Raw genomic sequence first — 22029 nt, forward strand, 5'->3', positions numbered from 1 at the left:
GGGTGGGGGGGAGGAAGCAGCAGGGAAGGCCAAGCCCCTGGCTAGGCAAAAAAAAAGCACCTGTTGCCAGGAGAGGAAATGCTCCGTAGGAAGCACCCTGCGCTATCAAATTCCCTGCTGAAGCTGGCACATTTTGAATGAAACTTCGCAGAGAAATCAAACGCTGGATGTGGTTTTTATTGGTTCCCACTCACGCGCATGACCCGCTTCAGAGGAGGGGTCTGTTCCCAAGGCTACGGAGTCAGGCACAGGGGTGAGGGGCAGGTGGCTCCCAACGGCTCCCATAGTTCAGGAGTTGGGTTTTGGGAGCTGGATGTGCACCCCACAGCCAGAAAAGGGACAGGGGGGAGAGAAAAAGTGAGTGAAGGTGAGCTGATCACAGCCCCTCCTTTCCCAGCCCCAACACAGGGAGAAAAACCTCAGGACACACCATCCCTAGGAGCGTGATCCTCACCTCAGGAGGAGACGCACGTCAGTGCTCAACAAGCCATTCGAGAGCTGCCTGAGTGTCAGAAAAACAAACCTCTCCAGTGTCTGCCAGAGGTAGGTGCAGTCCACATCCCAGGTGAGTTTTTATGCTTTGTTACTACCTGAGACTGAGCCTTAAAGTCTGCCTTGGCATAGCGGCAGGACACCGGGTAGCATAATCCCATCTGCCTTCTCTGTCTCTGATTTACCTATAAACTTTCTTTCACCCCTTTTCGTTTTTGACAGAATAAGGAAGTACCTTTTCTTTTCCGCCTCTTTTTCCAGGTGGTGCAGCAGGAAACACTTCTTTCCTCAAGTTATTTCTCCATCCCGCATGCCAGTTTTGCAGCTGGCGCAGCAGGGAGAGCAAAAACCAGGGCTCTCTTTCCAACTGGCTGATTCTCTCCCTTGTCTCCTCAATCCCGAAGCAATCCCTGTAAAAACCACTTTTCCTCCTTTGCCTTTTGGGCTCAGTCTCTTAGTTGTAACAGGAAGGCTTTCTTCTCTCTGAAGAGCTACATTACCTCCTTTGGAGGAAAGGTGATGTGTTTTGCCACTTAGCTGCGGTATTTAAATATACGTACATATGCGTGTATGTTTTTCCCGGCTTCCTGCTGACTGAAGTTTTCGGAGCTCTGTGGCATTTTTCTTTCGCGTCCAGGTCACACACATATTCCTTGAGCGCCGTAGGGCGGTCTCTCCGGTATACGCTGCTGGCGGTGATTTCAAATAATCTGGTAGAGGTGCAGACTGCTGAGATCTGCACGCGCGCTCCTGAAATCAAGACCCAAGACGGCATAGGCACCACAGGGGCCGCGTTATACCCCCCTCCCCCCGTTCCCAGCCCCACCACCCACCTCCCGCCCGTTTTTCCTGTCACGCCACGCAGCCCCCCACACGCCGGCAACGGCCTGTGGGGGGGGGGGGGGCTGCCGGCGGGAGTCTCCCCCCACCCCCAAGGGAGGCAGCCGGTGCTCGGTGCTACGGGGGTTTTCGTTTTTACCTCCAGGCTCGAGAAAGGAGCTCGTTAAATCATTGGCGTTTACAACTTAGCGGCCGTGAGGGCGGCTCGAGTCCCCTCGGCGGCGGTCCGGGGTTGGGGGGGGGGGAGGAGAAGAAGGGGGGACACCAACGAGCGTCCATTTGAGGACGGCTCCCGCCCAGCCCCAGGGGGAGCCGGGCTGCCCGGCCTCTCCCCCCTCGCGGGGAGGGCAGCGCCGGCCGGCGGAGCTGCTCTGCTCTCGCTGCTGCTCTGAGGTGAAACGGGCGGCGATCGCCTCCCCCTGTGTGGGGAGGGGTGGTGGTGGTGGTGAGGCGGTTCCCTCGCGGGGAGCCCGCAGCCGGCGAGGCGAGAACCAGGGCGCCGCCGTCCCAAAAACCCGAGGAGGGGAGGCGGGAGGGTTTATAAAGGCGGGGGGGGCGCTTTCTCGCAGGTGGGTTGGGTCGTGCTCGCGGGGGCCACCTGAGGTAGTCGTCGCACACCTGGGAGGGGAGGGAGGGGAGAGCAGGGCTGGCGGCTTCAGGGGCGGCCATTTTGTGGGGGGCCCGGGCTGGCCTCGCGCCCCCCGCGCCGCCATTTTCCCACGCGGGAGCAAGGGGGGGCAGCGGGGTGACACGGTCTGAGCGGGCGTCGCGAAATCAGGCCTTTGGTTCGTGGCGTGGTTGAAGTTTCTGGGCCTTGCTATTGTCCTCAGGGGCTTTTATAGCAATCCGAAACTCAGTGCGTAGGAATCTAGGGGAACCCGTCTGAGGCTCACCTCAGACCTCGCTTTCTCTTTCCTCCTTGGGCATCCCTCCCAAAGCGCCTGTGTGAGCAGAAAGTCCACTTGGATTTAGTTGAGCAGACTGGATAGGTAAGATTTCTAAATAAGATCAAGGTAAACTTCTGTAGAAATCCAGTCTTCAACGTTTCTTTTAGAAGAAATTGCATATCGGAAAGCTTATCTCAGGAAAGTGTCAGTATACATGATTTTCCATTTAATTGTTGTTGAAAAACAGGAGATGCTAACAAGCATTTATAAGAACGTGCAGCTGTGTTTGTTCATCAAAATCCAGAATAAAGCATAAAACTATAAAGGAGAGTAACTATGACAATATCCTGGAGTTCCTCCTGCAGTATTCAAATTAGGGGGCCAAAATACATTTTGTATGACAGGAAGTTGAATGTTTAAATGCTACAAAATAACGATAGTTAATTTTCTTCACAGATGCTGTTACAATGAGCAAGAATATCCAGGAGTTAAGGTAGGATACTTTTGAGAATACTGTATCTGCCGTCATTACAGTAAACATCACGCTCACTGAAAACAGGAGCAAACAGACCGCGAAGGTGTAGTCTGTTAGTGGTAATTTAACAGGAAAGATGTAAACCCCACAAAATTTATGGGCATTGGTGCCCAAGACACTCCACGGTGAGGGATGAATTACACTGATAATTGTAATTTGTGTGCCAGTGTTATAGTTAGCTCTGTTTCTAGTCACAGTGGAATGAGTTCTCACGGATGGCAACAGGATTTTTTGCACAAAGAACAGGATATAGTGTGGCCCTGTGCTAATGAATTTGCAGGGCCCCTTTCTATCTACTATTAGATTCAGTAGCGGTCAACATTGGAAAAGTGATACATGGTTGTGAGATTTAGTGATTTTTCTTTTTCTTTTTTTTAATTAAAGTGATGCTTGGATTTAATAGTGTCTATATATAGCTGTGTACCTAATATTTGAAAGTTTATTCCAAAAAGGATCTTCAGTGAGTTTCAGAATTAATGGCCAAATGAGAAGCATGGGGATGTTAAGGATTTTCTTTTCTAAGCCTTAATTTACTGATTCCCTTTGATGGATCAAATCAAAGTTTCATCTAGCCACTGTCTTGATTCCAGCAGCGTCCAGTGGCAGATGCTTAGAAAAAGAGTGAGGTAAAAATGACACTTTCCTCAACATACCTCAGTATCTCAGTACCCAGGAACTTAACATTTAAATACTTCCTGAATCAGAATGTCCGTCCCAACTAGCAAGCCCTGGGGATTTCTCTAATCATTCTTTGCAACCATTTATGCCTTTGGGTTATATTCCGCAAAAACTGGTCTGTGTTGGTAGAACCCTCACCCTTCCCTGTAGCTGATGCCCCTTCTTCCCAATTTTCATGGTAACAGACTCCTCAAGATGCTTTTCTCTATGCTCTGCAGCTCTTTGTATCTGAGTCCTCAAGCTTTTTGCTTTTCCTTTCTGTAGTGGTATGGAATGAAAATCCAGATTTCTCAGGATGGGTTGATAAAAATGCAGAACAGCAGCATAAAAAGCGCGGTGCGTGCACACACAGTGACTGGTTGCTTGTGAAAAAACTGCCGTATGGACGAAAATCAACTGTGCGTGTTGTAATTGGGTCATTTGCGAATGTCACATTCCTGCTAAGCACACACAGTGGTAATTACACTAAGTGACATGAAGCTGCTCTCCTTGCTGATCTTGTATTCCTCTGGCTTCTGTAAAGTTCCCTTTAAAAAGTAGGGTTTTTTCCATAATTTTGTATTCCTCTTTGTCTTATTTTTTCTTCACGTTATTTTTTCTCCACGTTTCCTCGTCGTTTCCTTCTCTTTCCAGCTTGTAGGTGACCTGCCAAAGTTTGTCTAAGGCTGTTACTCTCACTTAAGTGGAATTTCTTTCTTTTTAGTTCAGAAGAATTCCTTTTGTCTGTTTTTTGATTATCTGCCCCTTACTTGACGCCCCCGGAACAAAGCCTACTTTCTAGGCTTGTAAATGTTTCCATATTTCATTGCTTAGACTTTAATTTCTTATTTTCCTGCATCCTCACTTGAAGAAGTCTTTCCCAGTTTCAGCAGTAATAGGCCATTGTTCCTGGGAGAATGGCCTGAAGACTGTTATGACCACTGATAAACTAATAGTATTTACACCAGTCGTCTTTTTTGCAGTTCTCATTCAAAGTACTCAGAATGGAGTTCAATCTTTGACCTTGTGTAATCCAAAATTAAATGTCTTGAGAAACGGTATGCATTATATCAAGACATCACCCAGTCTGAAAGTAGCTCAGCAGCTAACACCGCACCATCGTTTGTTGTTCCTGGTTACTTTTACAGTCCCATGAGGTATCCCTCCAACTTCTAGAGCTAGTACTATCTTGTGTGTAAAGTCAACATAGTGTGACCCGGGGTTTATATGAATGCAGATTCTGCTTGATGGTTTTGTTAATGCCTGCGTATTCCTACTTGAGTCAGCCAGCAGAGTTTCTAGTGTCTGTGACCACCCCTTCCTTTCTTTTACGCAGTTTGCACATAAGCTTTGCAACATCCCTCCTGAGCTGCTCCTGTGTGTGTTCTTATCCCTGGTGAAAAACGTACGGTTTGTAGCAGTGACAATATCCAACTAACAGTTGGATAGTCTTCTGTATTCAGACCTGATGTTTCAGCAAATGCTTTTATGTACCGTTTTGCAGAGAGGCGTCAGAAAGACAAACAGCAGATATTCTGAAACTCCGGGAGGAAGCCACCAAGGTCTCGGTGGAATCATTCACACATTCTCTGAGTCATGAGGAGACTTTACCAAGAGGCAACAGGCCTAGCATTGGCAAGTACTAAACAGATTTCACAGACAGATTTGGGACTCAATCACTATTCACATTACAGCTATTGTGTTGTTTTTAAGGTTGCTCAAAAGTTAATATTTCATATTTCTTTCAAGTTGAATCATTTGTAGCTAATTGCTTCCTGTTGTTCTGAAAACAACATTTTGAATCCTGAACAATGGAAAAATATGTTTTTCCAACAAAAGGGAGGCAGTGATAGTGACTGCAGAGGGATCTGTGTACAAAAGCATGCATTCTTAACTCAGTGTTACTGTACACTGGATCCCAAGGAAAAATCAGGCAGGCTGACAAACTAGCAATATTATCAGGCCCCCAGGCGTCATGAGAATGCAGTAATGCCTTGGCCATGCTACTTTGGTCAGGGGGAGAGGTAAGAAATGTGCTGCATCAACAGCAGCTTGTCCTGTTCGACCTTGGGCGAAGACCACCAGGCCTGCCTCACCAAGGCCTTGCATCTTGTGCAGCTCTTGTACGCAAGTGCAAGGTAGAAGCAGAGCGGGTTTGAAGCATTCCTGTCTGATCACTGTGGCGTTCCCCACCCAGTGTGCACTGGTGTATCAGAAGGCAGAGTGTACACACCAGGAGTCAGCTGGACTTCTTGTCCTTAGAAAAGATGATTCCTAGGCTTGGCTACCTACAGATGGGCACTCAGAGGCAGCGGTGTCCAGTGCCACTAATGTCCAGTTTGGGAAGAGATGACTGCATTCCTGTGTAACGGCTCTGTTTTCAACACTTACAATTGTCTACCTTTCAGGTACTGTTAGCCCATTTCTCAGCAACCAGAATGTTTTAGCTTCTTCCGTTCTCAACACAGTGATGGAAACCTCAGCCTCTTCTAATACTGGTAGCAGTCCCCCCAAAACTGTCTTCCATTCAAAATATGAAATGGACGTTGATTCTGTGAAAACAACCACAGGTTATCCTGGCAAAGAGCACATTGAGTATACCTTGGAACAATATTCACAGAAAGTCAGAGATCTGCAGAAGAGCCTGAATGAAGTGAGTTGCAAATCTGGGGCAGCTGCCTAGGTACAGCTGCGCTTTTGTCATCTTTGTAATTGCTAGGTCTTTGAACAGTTTCACCAGCGCTATTTTGAGAAGCCTCTTGGCTGCTCTAAATTGTACTTGGCTCTTCTGATTCCCAAGTGCCGTTTGGCAGACAGAAGTAGTTAATACAGTATTGGTGCAACCCCTGTAATGATGTCCCAAATTTACTCAGTTCACCTTTTTTTTTCCAGACCAGTGAGCTACATGAGCAACAAAAAATCAGTTTGAAACAGACCATTTCTGATTTGCAGACCAAACTCCTGGAAGTGCAGCTGGAGAGAGAAACACTTGAAGATATCAGGTATGAATGCCAAGCCAGCTCTATGTTATGTGGAGTTTATATTTGGGCTGTGGGAGGCAGACCAGATCTCCTAAGTGTGGGACTTGCCCTCAGGAATGAAGAAAATGAGACTGTGGCACCTTGGTTTAGAAAACAGCTTATGACATTGTCAAAATACTATTATATTAAAATTTATTACATTAATATTAAAATACTTACAAAAATGTTATACCTGCTATTCAGGATAAAAATTCTGTTGTGAATCCTATCTTTTAAAGTATTTCTTTGGTTTCCAAATTCAGGCAAAGGGAGTCCCAGAGCCAAGAGAACATAAAAATACAGCTTAAAACTACCATTCAAGAACTGGAAACTGCCAATCACCTGCAAGAGGAGATGCTAAGGGAGGCTGACAGCCAAACTGAGCATCTGAAAAAGATGGTCCATGGCCATGAGGAAGTACTCATGGAGCTGCGTGGTATCCTAATGGACTATAAAAACAGCGCAGGCAAGAAACTGTATGAGCATGAGAATATTACCAGCCTCCACATCCACAGCCTCAGCACAGCCTTTACTGAAGTCCTCCAAGATTTAGACTCAGAGGTGTTGTACCTCAAAGAAAAGGTTGTCCTGGTATGTGGAACTAGGTTTTGCTATATAGAAATATATTTTTTTAAAACTTTCCGTGGGCTGATGTCTGCACTGGCCTGAGCAAATGATTCATAGCTATCCACACTGGGGTTAGCTGAAGTTTCTTCCATCTAAAAATGGTTATCATGCAATTGACCTCTAAAGGCTGCGTGAGTTTGCTCTGTGAGCATCCCCTGCACCCCTGATTTTGAGGAGCCTGCTGGAACCTAGTTTAATGCAATTTTGTCTTTATATAGAGATAAGACACATTTGTGTTTATATAAAGTTTTCAAAAACACGTGGAATTTAATTGTTCCATGATTTCCTTTTTTTTATCTTTTACATTGGTTTGACAGCGGCAACTGAGTAGCTGTTGCACCTCAGTGACAATAACCTAAAATGATGTGGAAGTGTCCCTGCAAGGGCCAGGGGGCTAATCACAGCACTCCCCACATCCCCTGAGCATTGTGAGGCCCAAATCAGGAGTATTCAGGTGTTGCTTTTAAAGAGTCAAAAGAGAAGCTTCAGAGAGCATTAGGTGAGCACGAGTTCTTACTTTGAATGCTAAAAAAGAACTATCAGTGGAAGAAGTGCGACTGGTAGAATGACTGACTCAAAACTGAAGTGAAGTTCATGGGTGTATGGGCAGTCCTCCCTAGGCTGAATGTATGCCTGCTGGTTGAGGGAAAGGTGAAACCAGAAGAGGCACTGGTCGAGACAGCAGTGTCCAGGAGCAGGGGTTTTGGTTAGTAGCTATGGTGTGTCTCACAGGTGGAAGAAAAGGCCAAGAAAAAACCCACAGACATTGAGAAATGTATGAGAAGGAAAAATGGAGCCCCTTGGAGCACACTGGTAGTCTTAAAAATTGTAAGCAGGGAAAGTTATTTAATCTGTATTCCCACTTCATTCTGGAAAAAGGGACTTCTCGGGCATTTCATTTATAGCAGTCACCAAAAACGTCCTGGACTGGTATCACTAGTTTCTTCTCTAAACAGAAGTAACACAAGAAGGCCTTGGATATCAGCTGTCTTTTCATGTGACTAACAATAAAGTTGGTTAATAATGATCTTTTCTTTGTGAAGCTTCTCGTATGTGCTCAGCTTACCTTTGCTCATCTTACCTTTGCTGCAGTTTAGCAAGCTTAGCATGTTTTAAGAAGAACCCTACAGAGATCAGCTGTTGAAGTTGTCTTTACTTCATGTTCTTACATTTGTTTGTCTAAAACCAGGCATACCAGACCCTCCGACAGGTACAAAAAAGGTTTCACTGACGCTTGGGCAAAATTGGCCGTTGTCAGCTCAAGTTAGTCGGCTTGATCAAAAGCCCTCCTGAATGCAAAGAATAATTTAATTGTCAGTGCAGTGCTTTTTGAGGAGGAGAAGTTCTTTTATTTCTGTTTGTATCACATGAAATCTAGTAAGTTGCTCCTCATAAAGAGATCTAACAAGTTACAGTACTACAGATAATCAATATTAGAAACTATAAATCATCGGATGGTGCTAAATGCTAGTCGTTACGCAAAAACTACTATGTGCTTGGATTTCACTAGGATTTTAATTCAAGCTGATTAATCTAAGAACCCTCTTTTTTCCTGAATGAAGTCAATCCTGGGGGGCACACAGAGTCCCACTTCTTTTACATATGCTTTTCAAGAGCAGGAGTCTGGTGCTGCAGGTGTAAACAGCTGGTACTGCAGACCACTCTATCTTGAGGAAGGGAGGCAGTGAGAACCTGGATTATGTCTCCATCTTATCTCACAAGGCAAATGGAGATGACTGAGCTAAGGTATACCATCTGACCCAGTCCTGGTTTTCCTTAGAAAACTCTTCCTCTTTTGTCCAGAAATATTCTTCCAGAGGATAGCTTAATCTTGGATTTCTCAACGTGAAATAAATAGTATTTCTTGGAAAGGTCCAGTGTTTTGAACAAGAACTGCATTTCAACCAAGAATCCCAGGTATCCTCAGTGCATACATGCTGTAACTGTACAGCATAAGTGCAGGAGATCACATGATTCCCAAAAAGCACTGTAGCAAATCCTGGAGAAGCTAGAATCCATGCCAGGCATAAAGAGGGAAAAATGCGTTTTCACAGTTAGGAAGGCAGATGCTGGGATGCTAGGCTTTTGCACTATGCCTGGCTGGATCTGGGTTTATGGCTGGAGTTTAACCTGCATTATGCCCGTTTGCACTGGTCAAGGCAGAAACAAAAGGTAAGTTATTACTTTGCAAGCTCTTGTATAGACTGTGTTTTCTTCAGGGATTAGCATTGTTATCTGTTTACAATAGGTGGAAGAAGAACTGGAATCACTGAAAAAAGACTCACAGACCAAAACAGAACTTCTGCTTCAACAACATCAAAATAGGTACCTATTCTCCGTTTATTTACTCATAAAGCTTAGAGAGAGTTTTTCTCATTTTCCACAGATGATTCTTTGTTGATGATGGTAACACTATAGTGCAGTGGTGGAGCTGCGCAATCACTGTTTCAGAGGCCTTAATAATTGTTCTGTTTCTAGCTGTTTATTTGCTCATGACTTCCTGGTACTTTTTCCTTCCAGGCTGACAATTTCCAGTTGTAATTACTTCCTGAAAAAAATTATTTTGGAAGAATCTGGACGGAAAGGGTCCCAGTGTGTTGTAGTGGATTTTTTTTTTCCTGAGTTTTAACATGCACATAGCACATGTTTATTTTTCATTGACCTGCAAGTATTAAGATAATCTTATCTGAGGACCCATGCCTCTGAAAAGAGGACTTGGCCATCTGCACTGTGGAGGCTAAGCTCACTAGATGTGATCTCATGACTTCCTGACGCGCCTACTGGTCACGAATATCGGTATACGTTACTTTTGTTAGCATGGCAAGTCACCTATGCTCAGGCAGATCCTTGGAATTTGTTTGGAAAGTGTCTCCATTATTAAATAAATAAGAATTAAGGAAATGGATTCACTTGAGTGGTTCCATCAGTGTTTTTTCTTACTGATTTCATTCAGAACTTTGTTCTTCCTTCTTCAAGAAATCCTAATTTCCCCAACTATCCACCCGAGTTATGAATGAAGGGGTGAATAACTTGATACCTTGTACTTCATTCCCAATAAACCATCAAAATGTTACATTCCTGACTTTTGAAAAATACCGTTATCTGTTCAGTGGATGAGTTATTACTTGACGTGACTAAAATTATAACCAGTATTTTCTTTTTAAAACAGGATTGAGCAGCTAGTAAGTGAACATGAACAGGAGGTGGCAGCACTAACTGAAAAAGCTAACAGTGCACGCAGCCATGCAAATAGTATCCAAAGCCAAATGGAGATCATTCAGTATGTTTCTTGATAGAAAATGTTAAGAAAGTATAGAAAATGTTAAGAGTAACCTTATTTTGAGAGGAAGTTTACACACTGCTCGTATAGCTACCTTCTGCCCTGTTCTCTTGGTTTCTTCGTGTCTTTGTTTTAGAGTTCAGCAGTTCCTGCCTGAATTGTGGAATGGGAAAACAGAAAAAAAAAAAAAACCCAAAACTATGCTAAATAGATAAGACAGAAAATAGTTGTGCATTGAGCAAACTCTGAGAATCAGGAGACTCAGGGACTGATTTTCTTCCTGAACTGCTGTAGATAAGAAGCAGAGTAAATCCAGCAAAGTCAGTTGAAGTTCAAACTGTGTATTGAGCTCTGTTTTGTCACCAGCTTTCTGAATAGTGAATCCCTGGAATCTGAATCGTGAACAGTTCCTGCAGAGCATGCGGCTACCCTTCATTCAGGAACCAGTACTTAAGGCGCCTTGTAGACACAAAGCTTCAAGTGCTCCTTCTGAAACAGCACGTTGCTGCAGCACAGCACTGGATCATTCAGTTGGCTATAGTGTCTGAACCTGTGAAGTGAGGTTAAGAATACAGTTAACATATCAAATTATTTAACAGCAACTGTCTTGCTGTTTAAGCACTTTTTGTGGGGAAAAATGTCTAATTTTGTAGGGAATTTGAGTTTTTAATCAAAATAACTAGGAAAAAAGCAAATATTTTGTCCAAAAATCAAATTGTTCTGATTCATTGATGTTATGATGGGTAGGTTTCCTCATAATCCTTTTTTCCACCTTGGAATGGACGCTAGAGGCAGATAATCTCTCTCTCAGGCAGGAACTCATATTTAATGCACTGACCATGAGGGAGTCTCAGGAGAGACTGGGTCTGACCCAGCACTTGGGGAGACTGGACTCTTCAGGTACTTAATGTGTTTCCACTGGAGCATTTCCAAACTGAAATACTTTGAGCTGTGGTTTTTCATTATAAAGTTAAATCATCTTCTGTGGAAAAAATTAAGGGGGGAATTGTAATTTTTACTTTCTTCAAAATTTTCAGCAGGGAAATAAGTTCTTAGCTGCTGTGATGAAAATTGCCTACTTCCTCTTAGCTGCCTTGCAAAATTACTTTCGAATTCCTCAGGCAGAACTGCAACAATGAGTTATCAACGTAAGAACTGTGGCTGTGGGCAGAATTTGGATGCCCGTAGGCCAAGTGCGAGGATGCACCAAGGCCTTTGCCTTCTGGGCTTTCTGTGAATTCAGATACAAAATTTATTTCTAGCAATATTATCAGCTGAATCTCAAACAAGAATGGGTAAACAGTTGTGCTGTTTGCATATAGGTACAAATTGTAGTGAAGGGTAACTTTAAAGGGTAATTTTCATGGGGGAAAAATGCATATTTTTGCACTGTTGACATTGCCAATAATTAAGCAAGAATAAAGCAGCACTATAAATGTCACCAGCTACTGGCTGACTTGGAAGTCAGTGCTCAGTTTGTCAGTTAAACGACAAGGACATGCCTTGCGGTTCTGCAAACTTAAGATGGGATTTGGATATCAGTATGCATTTTATCTGACCTGAGTAGTTGAGACTTGACTAGCTGACAGCAAAGTGCTTCTCACTTCTGCTTGTACAGCAGTTGAAGTGCGTTTGAAAACAGCTTTCTTGGAACTTAGTTGATGGTAACTGAGTCGTCATCATCAGGAGTAAAAAGTATTAAGACTTAATTTTATGTGAGAGAACGCTGAGCAAATCGGTTCAGTAAGAAGGTATAATTTTTATGTAAGCCCACTGTGAATGATAATCACGTTTTTTAAAAGTGCATGTCACTGGTTGTATTGGTTAGTCTAAAAACGACCACAAATGTTTCAAGCTTTCATGGTTCTTACAGGTTTTTAATTTCTCCATTTAAAATATTTCTTAGAGAACAAACAAGAAGCCGTAATTCAATGCATGCACATCAAGTTAGTGAGCTGGAATCTACTGTTTCTCAACTGCGTTCTGAATTACGAGAAGCTAAGAGGATGTATGAACACAAGGTGCGTACGGATTCTTGTGTTAGGATTAGCGCTAGCTAAACTGGATATGTGCATATGTGAAGTGTTTTGTATAGCTAAGAAAAGGCTTTTGTCAAGCTATTGCTTCAGCAAAACTTAGGTGGATGATAAGTCACATTATCCCTAACTCTATTCATTTGTATTATTTTTAAGAACAAGCAATGTTTCTCTACCACAGAATATTTTGCAGAATGCATTCAAAGCATGCCAGAAATGATGCCTTGTGGGAAAACATAGAAAGGATTCTGCACTACAAATGTCACTTGCACATGCGGGACAAGGACATTGTTCCACTATACCACCAAAGAATTTATCAACAAAAAGCAGGAAATAAAAATTGTTTCTTATCTGAGTTGTAGCACCCAGAAAAATCCTGTGGTATCTTTGTCTTGGTAAGTGCAAAGATATGAGAGCATAGGAATTAAGGCAGCTCTTGAGAAGCATTCAGATGCCCAGAGATGCTCCAGTGTGAGTTAAGAATCTAACATTCATTGAAATCCATAGGGTTCTTACTGGCAGGATATGATATAGGCAAGAAAGACAGGCTGGTGAGCATCTATGTATTCAAACTTCTGTTTATTATCCCATAAGAAAACATTCTCAATAGATTATCTTTTTTTACCACACTCCACCCTGGAGACCAATTTTTTTCTGGGTAATACAGCATAGAATTACTCCAGACAAATGGAGAGAACTTCATACAATCCCATGACAGAATCTCTCCCTTTCTTGGAATCTTTCTTTTGAGAAAATGCAAAGGCTAAATCTGCCTTTTCGCAGTGGGAACAGCAAGAGAATTACTTTAGTGGTTTTTGGTGGGAGGGGAGAATTGCAATCCCTTTTTTGTCCTCATTTTCAAATCTAAGGACGTTGAACACAGACCTCAAAATTAAACTCCTGAGTGGTTACAGCAGCTTCAACGCTATAGGTCTTTCCCTGGGTTAACAAAATTCCTTTGAGGATACTTCCCTGAAACCAAAACATCCGTCTTGCAGGATCACCCAGAGGCTTGAGGGTCTACTTGGGTAAAGACTACTACCAGTTCTGACTACTTGAGGACTAGGGGCACCTCTGTTACCTCTACTTTGCTGAGGATCTATGAGTGAACCAAAAGAGTACAATTACAGCAGAGACTATTGTGCAGATGCCTACTAGATGTCCACTAGGCTCTTCAACAACTAGTAGAATAAGGGCGTTTGCGCAGGACGATTTAGACTTTCTCAATAGCAGATAACTCCAGGTCACTAATCACAGCATTTCTGTCCCCTTTCCCTATAATTGACATTTCCTCATTCACTTATTTTGTCCCTTTGGATTCTAGTTTTATGAACAATTTGAATATCTTTAAATCCTTTCTCATTATTGGTAAAGGAAAATTCACATTTTCCTTAGAAGATGATGTGAAAATAGTTGCTGTGCGCTCCCTTTAAAATTAGTGGAGCTGACTCATGCAGAAATGCTTGATGTATCCAAATCCAGTTTAGATTACAAGTCATGAGGATTTAGGCAGCCTTCTCCTACATACTATTGGAAAGTTCAGGCCACAGAGTGCTATGTGGTTTGACGGAGCTGATATTCTCTGATCCGAAAAGGTCTGGGAATAGAATGGCAGGGATGTGGCAGCTATGTTGTGGAGTTGTGGTAGGCACGTACTTGGACCATAAAGCGCAACGGGAAAGACATTGCCTTTTATCTCTTCCACAGAGTCTCATTTATCCCAATTCCGTTGATTCAGAATTCACACTCGTCCGTTCCAAAAGTGACTTTTCACAGCATCACAGCCAATCTGTTGTGAATTTGTAAATCTCTGCTATACTTCATCCTCAGGGAAAAGTTCAGTTACGTTGTGCTTTTCATGTAGGTCTATTTACCTAAGGTCTTTTGACTTAAATCATATAGTGCACTGCGTAAGAGCGTATCGTATGTGTAACTGTAGTGTGTATTCCCTTAGACATCTGCCTTTTCAAAGGCTCATAACAGATGTAAAATTGGAAACTCCCAATCAATTATAAGTTGTATTTCACAGTCTACTAACCCCAAGAAATGTTGGTTTCGTGCGTCTACAAAAGAATATGCTATTTGGTCCATCAATATAAATTTGCTTCCAAATGAGAAGTACAGTATACTGAGTTACTAAGCTAGACTTTAGTGAGAGACAAGTTTATAGGTGAAGAACATTTGATCTAAGGCTGCTCTGTGGAATCATTCCCAGGGAGGAATGGGAGTGAATCTAAATGAAGCTTTTCCAGCTGTATTTCTCTCTTTTACAACAAGCATTTCTCCACAGCTTCTCTGGTGGGAAAATGCCTTACCAACTAAAATTTTCGAGGCAATAGGTGAAAACTAAAGCTAGTGTGAGCTGTTGATAACAAGTACTTTCAGCAGTCAGAAAATCTGGTATTTATTTGTGAATATACACGTAAAGATTTAACAGTAAGTGTTCTGTTTGGATAGGCCACTATTAATATTTTTCTCTTTTTTAGAAAGGGCTGTAAACTGGCCTACCATCTCATACACGTCTCTTAAAATGTCACTGGCAGAAGTTGCAGGGGAAGAGAAAGGGAAGAGATTTATTACTTTTGTCATATGCTAAATAAACATTTTTAAGGAAGTAGAAAGAACATGCCTAGGTTTTGGTGTTGGCCAAAGCGGAGATTGCAGATCTTAAAGTGATTCTTAGAATAGCACTATGGGAGATTTAGTATGTTTTCTCTTTATGACTCCATATAAATTGCACTTTGCTTATACATAGACTATATTGGCTTTTCTAGCTGCTAATCCTGCGAACTAAGTGAAGAGCTTGATTGTTTTTTCCTAAAGCTTTTTCCCCCATTCTGCTGACGGTGCCTACAATTTAGTATTTACAGTGTAGGTAAGGAATTTTTTATGAGGTGTGGGTCAGGGCAGAATCGAACTCGTACTCATGAACCTGAGTTAGCTCTGCAATGAAACTGAGTGTAATCACTGAAATAACGCAATTCTGAATATACCTAGGGAACAGCTCTGCAGCAGAGTCAGAAGACTTTTGGACTTCTTTTAAGTAGCACTAAAAAGCAGCAGAGCTACCTTTTGAAGTGGAACACATTACAATAATTACCTTGAGGTGTTGGATTGCTTTTTGTTTGTGCTTTTATTTTAGGTAGAAGATCTTGAAAAGCAGTTGCACCAAGCTCGCTCTGAGATGGCAGAAGCTCAGACAGAGCGAGATCAGTACAGCCAAGAATCTGGAAATCTAGATGACCAGCTTCATCAGCTGTTGGTGAGCTCAAGTGATCATATTGAAAAATCTTGCTTTTTAAAAGCCTCTCCTTTCTCCTGGTGTTCTGACTTGTATGTTGCTTGCTTTAGAAGTGTGGCAGCCCGCTTATAATTAAGTTTGAGACTTATCTTTCATTATAAATTTGAATTAACTGTGAAGAAAATCTTCCAAAAGCCTTTTCCTTTGGAAATACCAAACAATGAGAATTAAGATTACTTTTGTCAGAAGTTCAAAATCCTTGGAAGTATGCAAATCATATTATAGACCTCAGCCACCTTCACTTTAACCTGACAGTTTAGATCCCTTTGTTAAGGAACCTTGGTCCTGTTACACATTTTTTGTAAGACGTATCCAAGATTTTCCTAACAGCTCTAAACATTCCTTTGTGATGAAAATATTCACAAATTGAATGTGCAGTATAGAAATTTTGCCATACACCGTTGGTTTCATCGCGGCTGGCTCCGTGCATTACAGTCACCCTTGCTGTTCTTCTTTACGTAAGATTACACTTTAATGACAGAGTTTTGGGAGATTAGTTTGTGTAGTTTCATTAGGTCTGTTTGCTGAATTAGCGTCACGGTGCTTCTGAAGGAGAGGCTGAAATGATTTCCTTCAGTATGGTGTCCTTCTCATAAGGAATATGTTAAGTGAATCTTTTCCTATAGATTGCACATAGCTGTAGGGAAGATTGGAGTCAAAATAATCATTGTATAGTTGAAAGCTAGGAATTCTAGTTTTAGGATCCCAGTTGTTTTGGTGCCTTCACTTCATATTTCCATTCTCTGAGCTTTCTACTTTGTTCTCTACTTTGGTTTAGCCATATAGGGGTAGTCTCAACTTCCAAAATAATAGCAAAAGTTATTCATAGCAGAAATTTCTATTCATAATTCTGTTTGGACTGATTTTTCATTCCTATTTTTGAAATTAGTAACTCAAAAATGTGTGTGTCAGTGGTTTTAATCTTATTTACATTTCTAAATATAATTTATAATTTTAGTTATGTACTGTTGGTATTATCTTTGAGATCTGCTAGTATTATCTTTGAGATAGGAAAGCTTTAAGCTCTGGAGAACATATAACAAATCACTGTATGAAATCAAACAAGGAATGAACAATTGTCGTTAGTGGTAAAGGATGGCTATTTATCTGAGAAGCCTTCCTTGGTATAGACTGTAGTGCTTTATTGTTTTTTATTTAATGTTGACACAATATAATCTCATTTTGCTGCTTAGACTGATTTTGGGGACAGATATAAATGACATCGAAGACTTCTGTGTTGCAATGTCGTATGCTTCAAAATAATTATAGTAGCAACATGTAAAGCAGATAGATAAAGTTGAAAGCTATTGCTTTGTTGTAAGAAAGCGTGCATAGGAGGTGTCAAACCAGTCTGGCCAATACTCCTGTCTTCTGTTACATGTAAATCCATGCAGTATTCCCTATTCAGATATGCAACTGTGTAATTGAGTGTTGCTAGTGTTAAGAAAAAGAACAAAAAAGCAAAGCATGATTCAAGGAGAGAGATGACTGTAATTTCTCCTAGGCTGAACTACATAAAAAAGAGATAGAACTAAGTCTAGAAAAAGAGCAGAACAAGAGATTTTGGGATCGGGATAGAGGCAACAGCATCACTATTGACCATCTACGGAGAGAGCTAGACACCAAGAACATGGAATTGCAGCACATGGAAAACATGGTGAAGGCAATGAGGATCGAATGTCAGGAACAAACAGAGTGCCAGGTTGGTGAGCAGCTGCAGCATAGCGGTGTTCTGGATATGAAGTGTAACGACAAGGGGCTGTTGTTCAGACAGAGCTGCTACAGCTTAGGTTATCATGGTTGGGAGGCCTCTGGAGCTAATGTGCCAAAGTATTCCATATATTTTATCTATATGTATATGTATGTATGTTTGTATATGTGCGTATGTGTGTATATATATAAAACATTAATAATGTAATACACTTATAAGTTGCATCTTCTGTCTGTTAATCTATTCTGTCCAGTCTTGCTCTCTGTTCACTGGTGTTGTACTAGAAGTGTTATTGTTAAATTTGATTTTTGTCAGTGACATCAGATTCATGGGAAAATGAATATTCTGCTGATACTGTGTTTGCTTTGATTGTAAACTTCCAAAATAACATTTTCAAAAATCTACAAAAAGTGTGATGCTCCCAGAAGTAACAAACAAGCTGTTCAAGGCAGTATTTTCAGTAGTGAGCACTTCTGTAAGGACGATGAGTAAATTAAAGGCCTTCATAATTGCCCTGCTTTATGCAGTGCTTAATGAGAACAGAATGATATTTATGTCTATACCCCAAATTCTAAGCTGAATGGAATCCTTTGTCAGAAGGAGCTACTTCTGACAAAGTAGACTCCTAAACATTGAGCCATAGTCCGATTCCTGAGGTTTCTTCAAGACCTCAGCCCCTCAAAAATGAGCTATGAGTAACTCGCTAGCAGTTCCGCTAGCTACTTCACGTTATGAGAAAAGATCAAGTTATACTGATTCTCTTGTTATCTACCAAACCACAAGCCTTGTGCTACTTCACACGTACCTTCGGCAGTTTCCCAAGCCATTATTTACCCCTTCAAATCCTCATACTATGGTGTTCATTCTTTTCTGCTGCTTCTCATCTATACTGTTAGCAATTCCTAAGTCATAACGCTTGTCATAAATGGTGGAACTCTATGTGCATTGCTGCCTCAGTAATAAAATCAGTGATAAATTAGCCACGTGATAAATTAGCCATTAGCCAACTCCTCTCAATTCTGTACTGCACTGCCATTTTGTTCTTTTTTTTTTTTTCCACATCACTCTAACATGTTTCATTTTCTATGATTCAAAATATTTATATTGCAAGCAGTACTTCATCAAGCAGGGAAATAGGAAGGAAAAGCAGAAGAAGCATGTGGTCATTATAGACCTGACCATGCCAACTTAATTTTCATGCGAGGCTGTTAGATGATTAAGATGATGTATAGAAAACCAGGAGGGGGAAGGAAATTCTGAAGGTAGAAATAAACATTCCTCTTAATTGACAGTTTCATTGCTTTTATTCAGATGGCTGCAATTAAGGAAAAAACCGAAAGCGCTGAAAGAGTCTCTACCCTGACTGCCCAACTGGAGTCAACCAAAGAGACACTCCGTAAAGTTAAGGAAGATCTTACAGCCAAACAGATGAATTTGGAGGCTGCTGAGAGAACAGTGTCAAATCTGACAGCCTGTGTGCAGGAGAAGGAGAGAGCCATTGACATTAGCAATAAGGAAATCAAGAAGCTGCGTTCAGAAGTTGGCAGTAGGGTGCAGGAGCTTCAGCATCTAAAGAATGAAGGAGACTGTTTACGCAATGTGCAGTCAGAATGTGACTCATTGAAACTGCAGGTGGTAGAGAAAGAAAGGATTATTGGGATCTTCCAAAAGCAAATTGATAACATGACCCAGATTGTGGGCCAGCACAGTCGAACTGCTGGAGCGATGGAAGTCGAGAAGTCTCAGCTTCTGAAAGAAATCAATGACTGGAAACTAGAAGTACAAGAACTTAAGGTCTGTAAATTTTATTATATTTCTATCTCTTTAAGAAAGTTCATTTGTTTTTTAAGTCCGTATATTAACACTATCTGGTTTTCAAGCAGGTCAGACAATGCACCTTGAATCCTAATAATATTAGAAGAGTTTTTGGATAGATAAGAATGATACTATCACATGACCATCAAAAATGAATAATCGGTTGTGCAAAGCAGTTGCCAAAAGGTTTGTGAGAGCTGGAATGTAGCATACTGTCCTCAGTGATATAATGATCCACATGAGTAACAGAACAAGAAATATAAAGTATTACTAAGAAATAAAACACTCTGAGCGTGCAGAGTTCCAAACTGAGGACGCTATTTGTAGCTGGCTATTTCTCAGACAAGAATCACATAATAGGGTGGTCTTAGTCAGGTCAGCAGCTTCAGAAAATTTTGACTTCAGATAGGGAATTCGGTTCTCTTCTGTGAGAAGATAGTTGAGTATTAGGAGTGAATGTGGAGGTAGTACTGCAAAAGGTTGGAAGTCATTCTCACGTCATACACCTGGCAAGGTAAAACATGTGCTGTAAAGCCATCAGGTCAGATCCTATTACACCCTTTTTGCCTGGATTAACAATGTTCAAGTAATTTGTCTCTTCTCCTCAGTTTTTCTGTCTTGCCCCAACTTGTTCTCTGACAAATGAGATTTAAAGTAATGATGATGTCTGCCCATCTTTATTGTTAATTTATGTGTTTCTGCATATTTCACATATTTATTGTGTGGTTTTTGTTTTTTGTATAAATAGGTTGTAAAAGATGAGAAAGAAGCCAGAATACTTGAAATGGAGGCCAGACTGAGTGAGCTGGAACTGGAAAAGGTTAAACTGGTGAACACATGCACCGAGAAGCTCCATGCAGTTAAAGATACGAAACTGGAAAAAGACCAGCTAATGAATGAACTGAAAGCCAGTCGCAGTGAACTAGCTGGCCTTGCAGGTAGGGAGCTTCAGCTTAGCTCAGCTCAGATAGCTGCTAAATCAGGCTGATGTTAAAAATAGAAGGGCAGCTTGCTTGCTGAATCCAAATATGGCTGCTGGTACAGCAGAAGGTTCCCTGCTAGCATGTGAGGGTCAGATTGCTTTGGAGAGCTAAGTCATGGTTTGGGATTCTGGCACAGAATGACGGAGATATAATCTTTATGGCAGTCTCCCTCCAACCGGTGCAAAAATAGTAATTGCTTGAATGACTTTCTCTGGAGCCCAATGAAGCATGTCTAGTAAGTCACAGAATACAAGCTTTACTACTTTTCCAAAGTGCTGTTTAAGGACACTAGCAGATCCCATTAGCCAACTTTGATCAGATTAGAGGAACTTGACTTCATTTGTCTTTGGTTGTAGTTGTACTAAATCATTATTTGAAAGCTTATGACTTAACTACAACCATGACTTTCACAACTGATATATGTGCAAGTAGATCAAGATAATAGTAACCAAAAAAACTCAGGGTAAAATATCAGGGCCTGCACCTGAGCAAGCACACCAAAATTCAAGGAGGTCCTCTGTTAGAACTGCGCTGCAGCCAGACGGATGATACTGTTCACGTGCTGTGCTGTCTAAGTAACCCCATACTCTGATAAAGCACCCATTGGTGACATCTGTTTCTTCACAATCGTGCTCAATACACAGCCACACTTCTAAACTCAGTAAGTTTTCTAAGAATTAAACAGATAATGTAATTTTACCTGGAAGGTCTGCTTTAGGTTTTTATAGTCCTAGCTAGGTGAATGAGGTGTGAGAAAGGCTTAGCAGAGCAAGTGACCACAAAGGAGTCGGGGCCAAGCTGTTGATACAGTCTGAGCACAGTGACCCATAGCTATACGGATGATGTGAGAGAAATTGGAGCGATGCATAAGAAACAGAGCTGAGAAGCAGAGTGGGAGGAGAACTGGGTGGAAAATGGGATCGGTTCGGACCTATGTCGTGCCTGTAAGTGAGACTGGAGAGAATGACCTGAGCTAAATGCTCTCTCTCATTAGTAGCTTCACCTTTCACAGTGTGCAGTTTATTGTAGCAGTGGGGAATCAGAAATGTAGATTTGTATCACCTTGTTGAACTGTTGCTTTGGGGAGCAATTGAAGAACACTTTTGTTTTTCTAGTGAAACAGAAGCTTTTGCTGACATGCAAAGCACTGAGCTACAGCTTCTATATTTATTAGCAGTGGTTGTTACTAGCTTTAGGTCTTAGCTATTTGCATATCTAGTATTCCCTTAAAGAACTAGGTAACAAGTCAGTAATCTTTGTCTACAAGGGTGATAACCTTTGGCCACTGTGATTTCAATCTTTCCTTACGCTCATCAGAGGAATATGAAAATCTGAAGAGGAATTACCGAGATAAAACTGAAGAGATGGAAAATACTGCAAAGAAACTGAAAATGCAGTTAAAATCTGCCAAAACTGAACTGGATCAGACCAGAGCTGCTCTAAAGACGATGGAAGGATCTGATGGCCATGGTAATTACAGAAAGAACTTTCTACCTATTTGTCTTTTTAGCAAGAGGATTTTTACAAGTATTGATAAAACTTATAAATAAAAGTTGTCTCAATAGATGTTGTTAATGATATTTCAGATACTCTGTGAAATAAAAAAATGAAGTTGCACATGCAGACGTATTCTTATCTTAGCATTTACTACATACTGCATACAGACCGTGAGCTGAATTTTCTCACATCTTTATTCAGACTTCCAGGGAATGTTCTCTTCTTGTCTTGCATGTGCCATGGGCCTGGTACCACCACGTATGGAACAACTCTTGTTGATCCTAATGTAAGTGACAGTGGTGTCCTGCTTCAGCATATCTGCCTTAGCGTACTGCTGATAACTGACTT

General features: G+C 41.5%; 1 protein-coding gene across 3 annotated transcripts in view; it reads left to right on the forward strand.

Moving 5' to 3' along the window:
• Positions 1 to 1570: 1570 nt before the first annotated feature.
• The window catches only part of CCDC158 (coiled-coil domain containing 158), a 34977-nt gene continuing 14518 nt past the window's right edge, over positions 1571 to 22029 (forward strand). For 2 of the 3 annotated variants that reach the window (XM_068941210.1, XM_068941211.1), the window contains exons 1-12: positions 1573 to 1811; positions 2676 to 2712; positions 4916 to 5046; positions 6304 to 6413; positions 6695 to 7022; positions 9307 to 9383; positions 12245 to 12359; positions 15517 to 15636; positions 17180 to 17377; positions 18698 to 19180; positions 19950 to 20139; positions 21502 to 21654. In XM_068941210.1, coding sequence (XP_068797311.1) covers positions 5008 to 5046; positions 6304 to 6413; positions 6695 to 7022; positions 9307 to 9383; positions 12245 to 12359; positions 15517 to 15636; positions 17180 to 17377; positions 18698 to 19180; positions 19950 to 20139; positions 21502 to 21654 — 1813 coding nt within the window. In that variant the 5' untranslated portion in view covers positions 1573 to 1811; positions 2676 to 2712; positions 4916 to 5007. Of the gene's footprint in view, positions 1812 to 2675; positions 2713 to 4915; positions 5047 to 5819; positions 6065 to 6303; positions 6414 to 6694; positions 7023 to 9306; positions 9384 to 12244; positions 12360 to 15516; positions 15637 to 17179; positions 17378 to 18697; positions 19181 to 19949; positions 20140 to 21501; positions 21655 to 22029 lie in introns of all 3 variants that reach the window. The other variant, XM_068941209.1, reaches the window with a different exon arrangement.

This window comes from Struthio camelus, chromosome 4, assembly GCF_040807025.1.
Source record: "Struthio camelus isolate bStrCam1 chromosome 4, bStrCam1.hap1, whole genome shotgun sequence".
NCBI classification, from domain to species: Eukaryota; Metazoa; Chordata; class Aves; order Struthioniformes; family Struthionidae; genus Struthio; species Struthio camelus.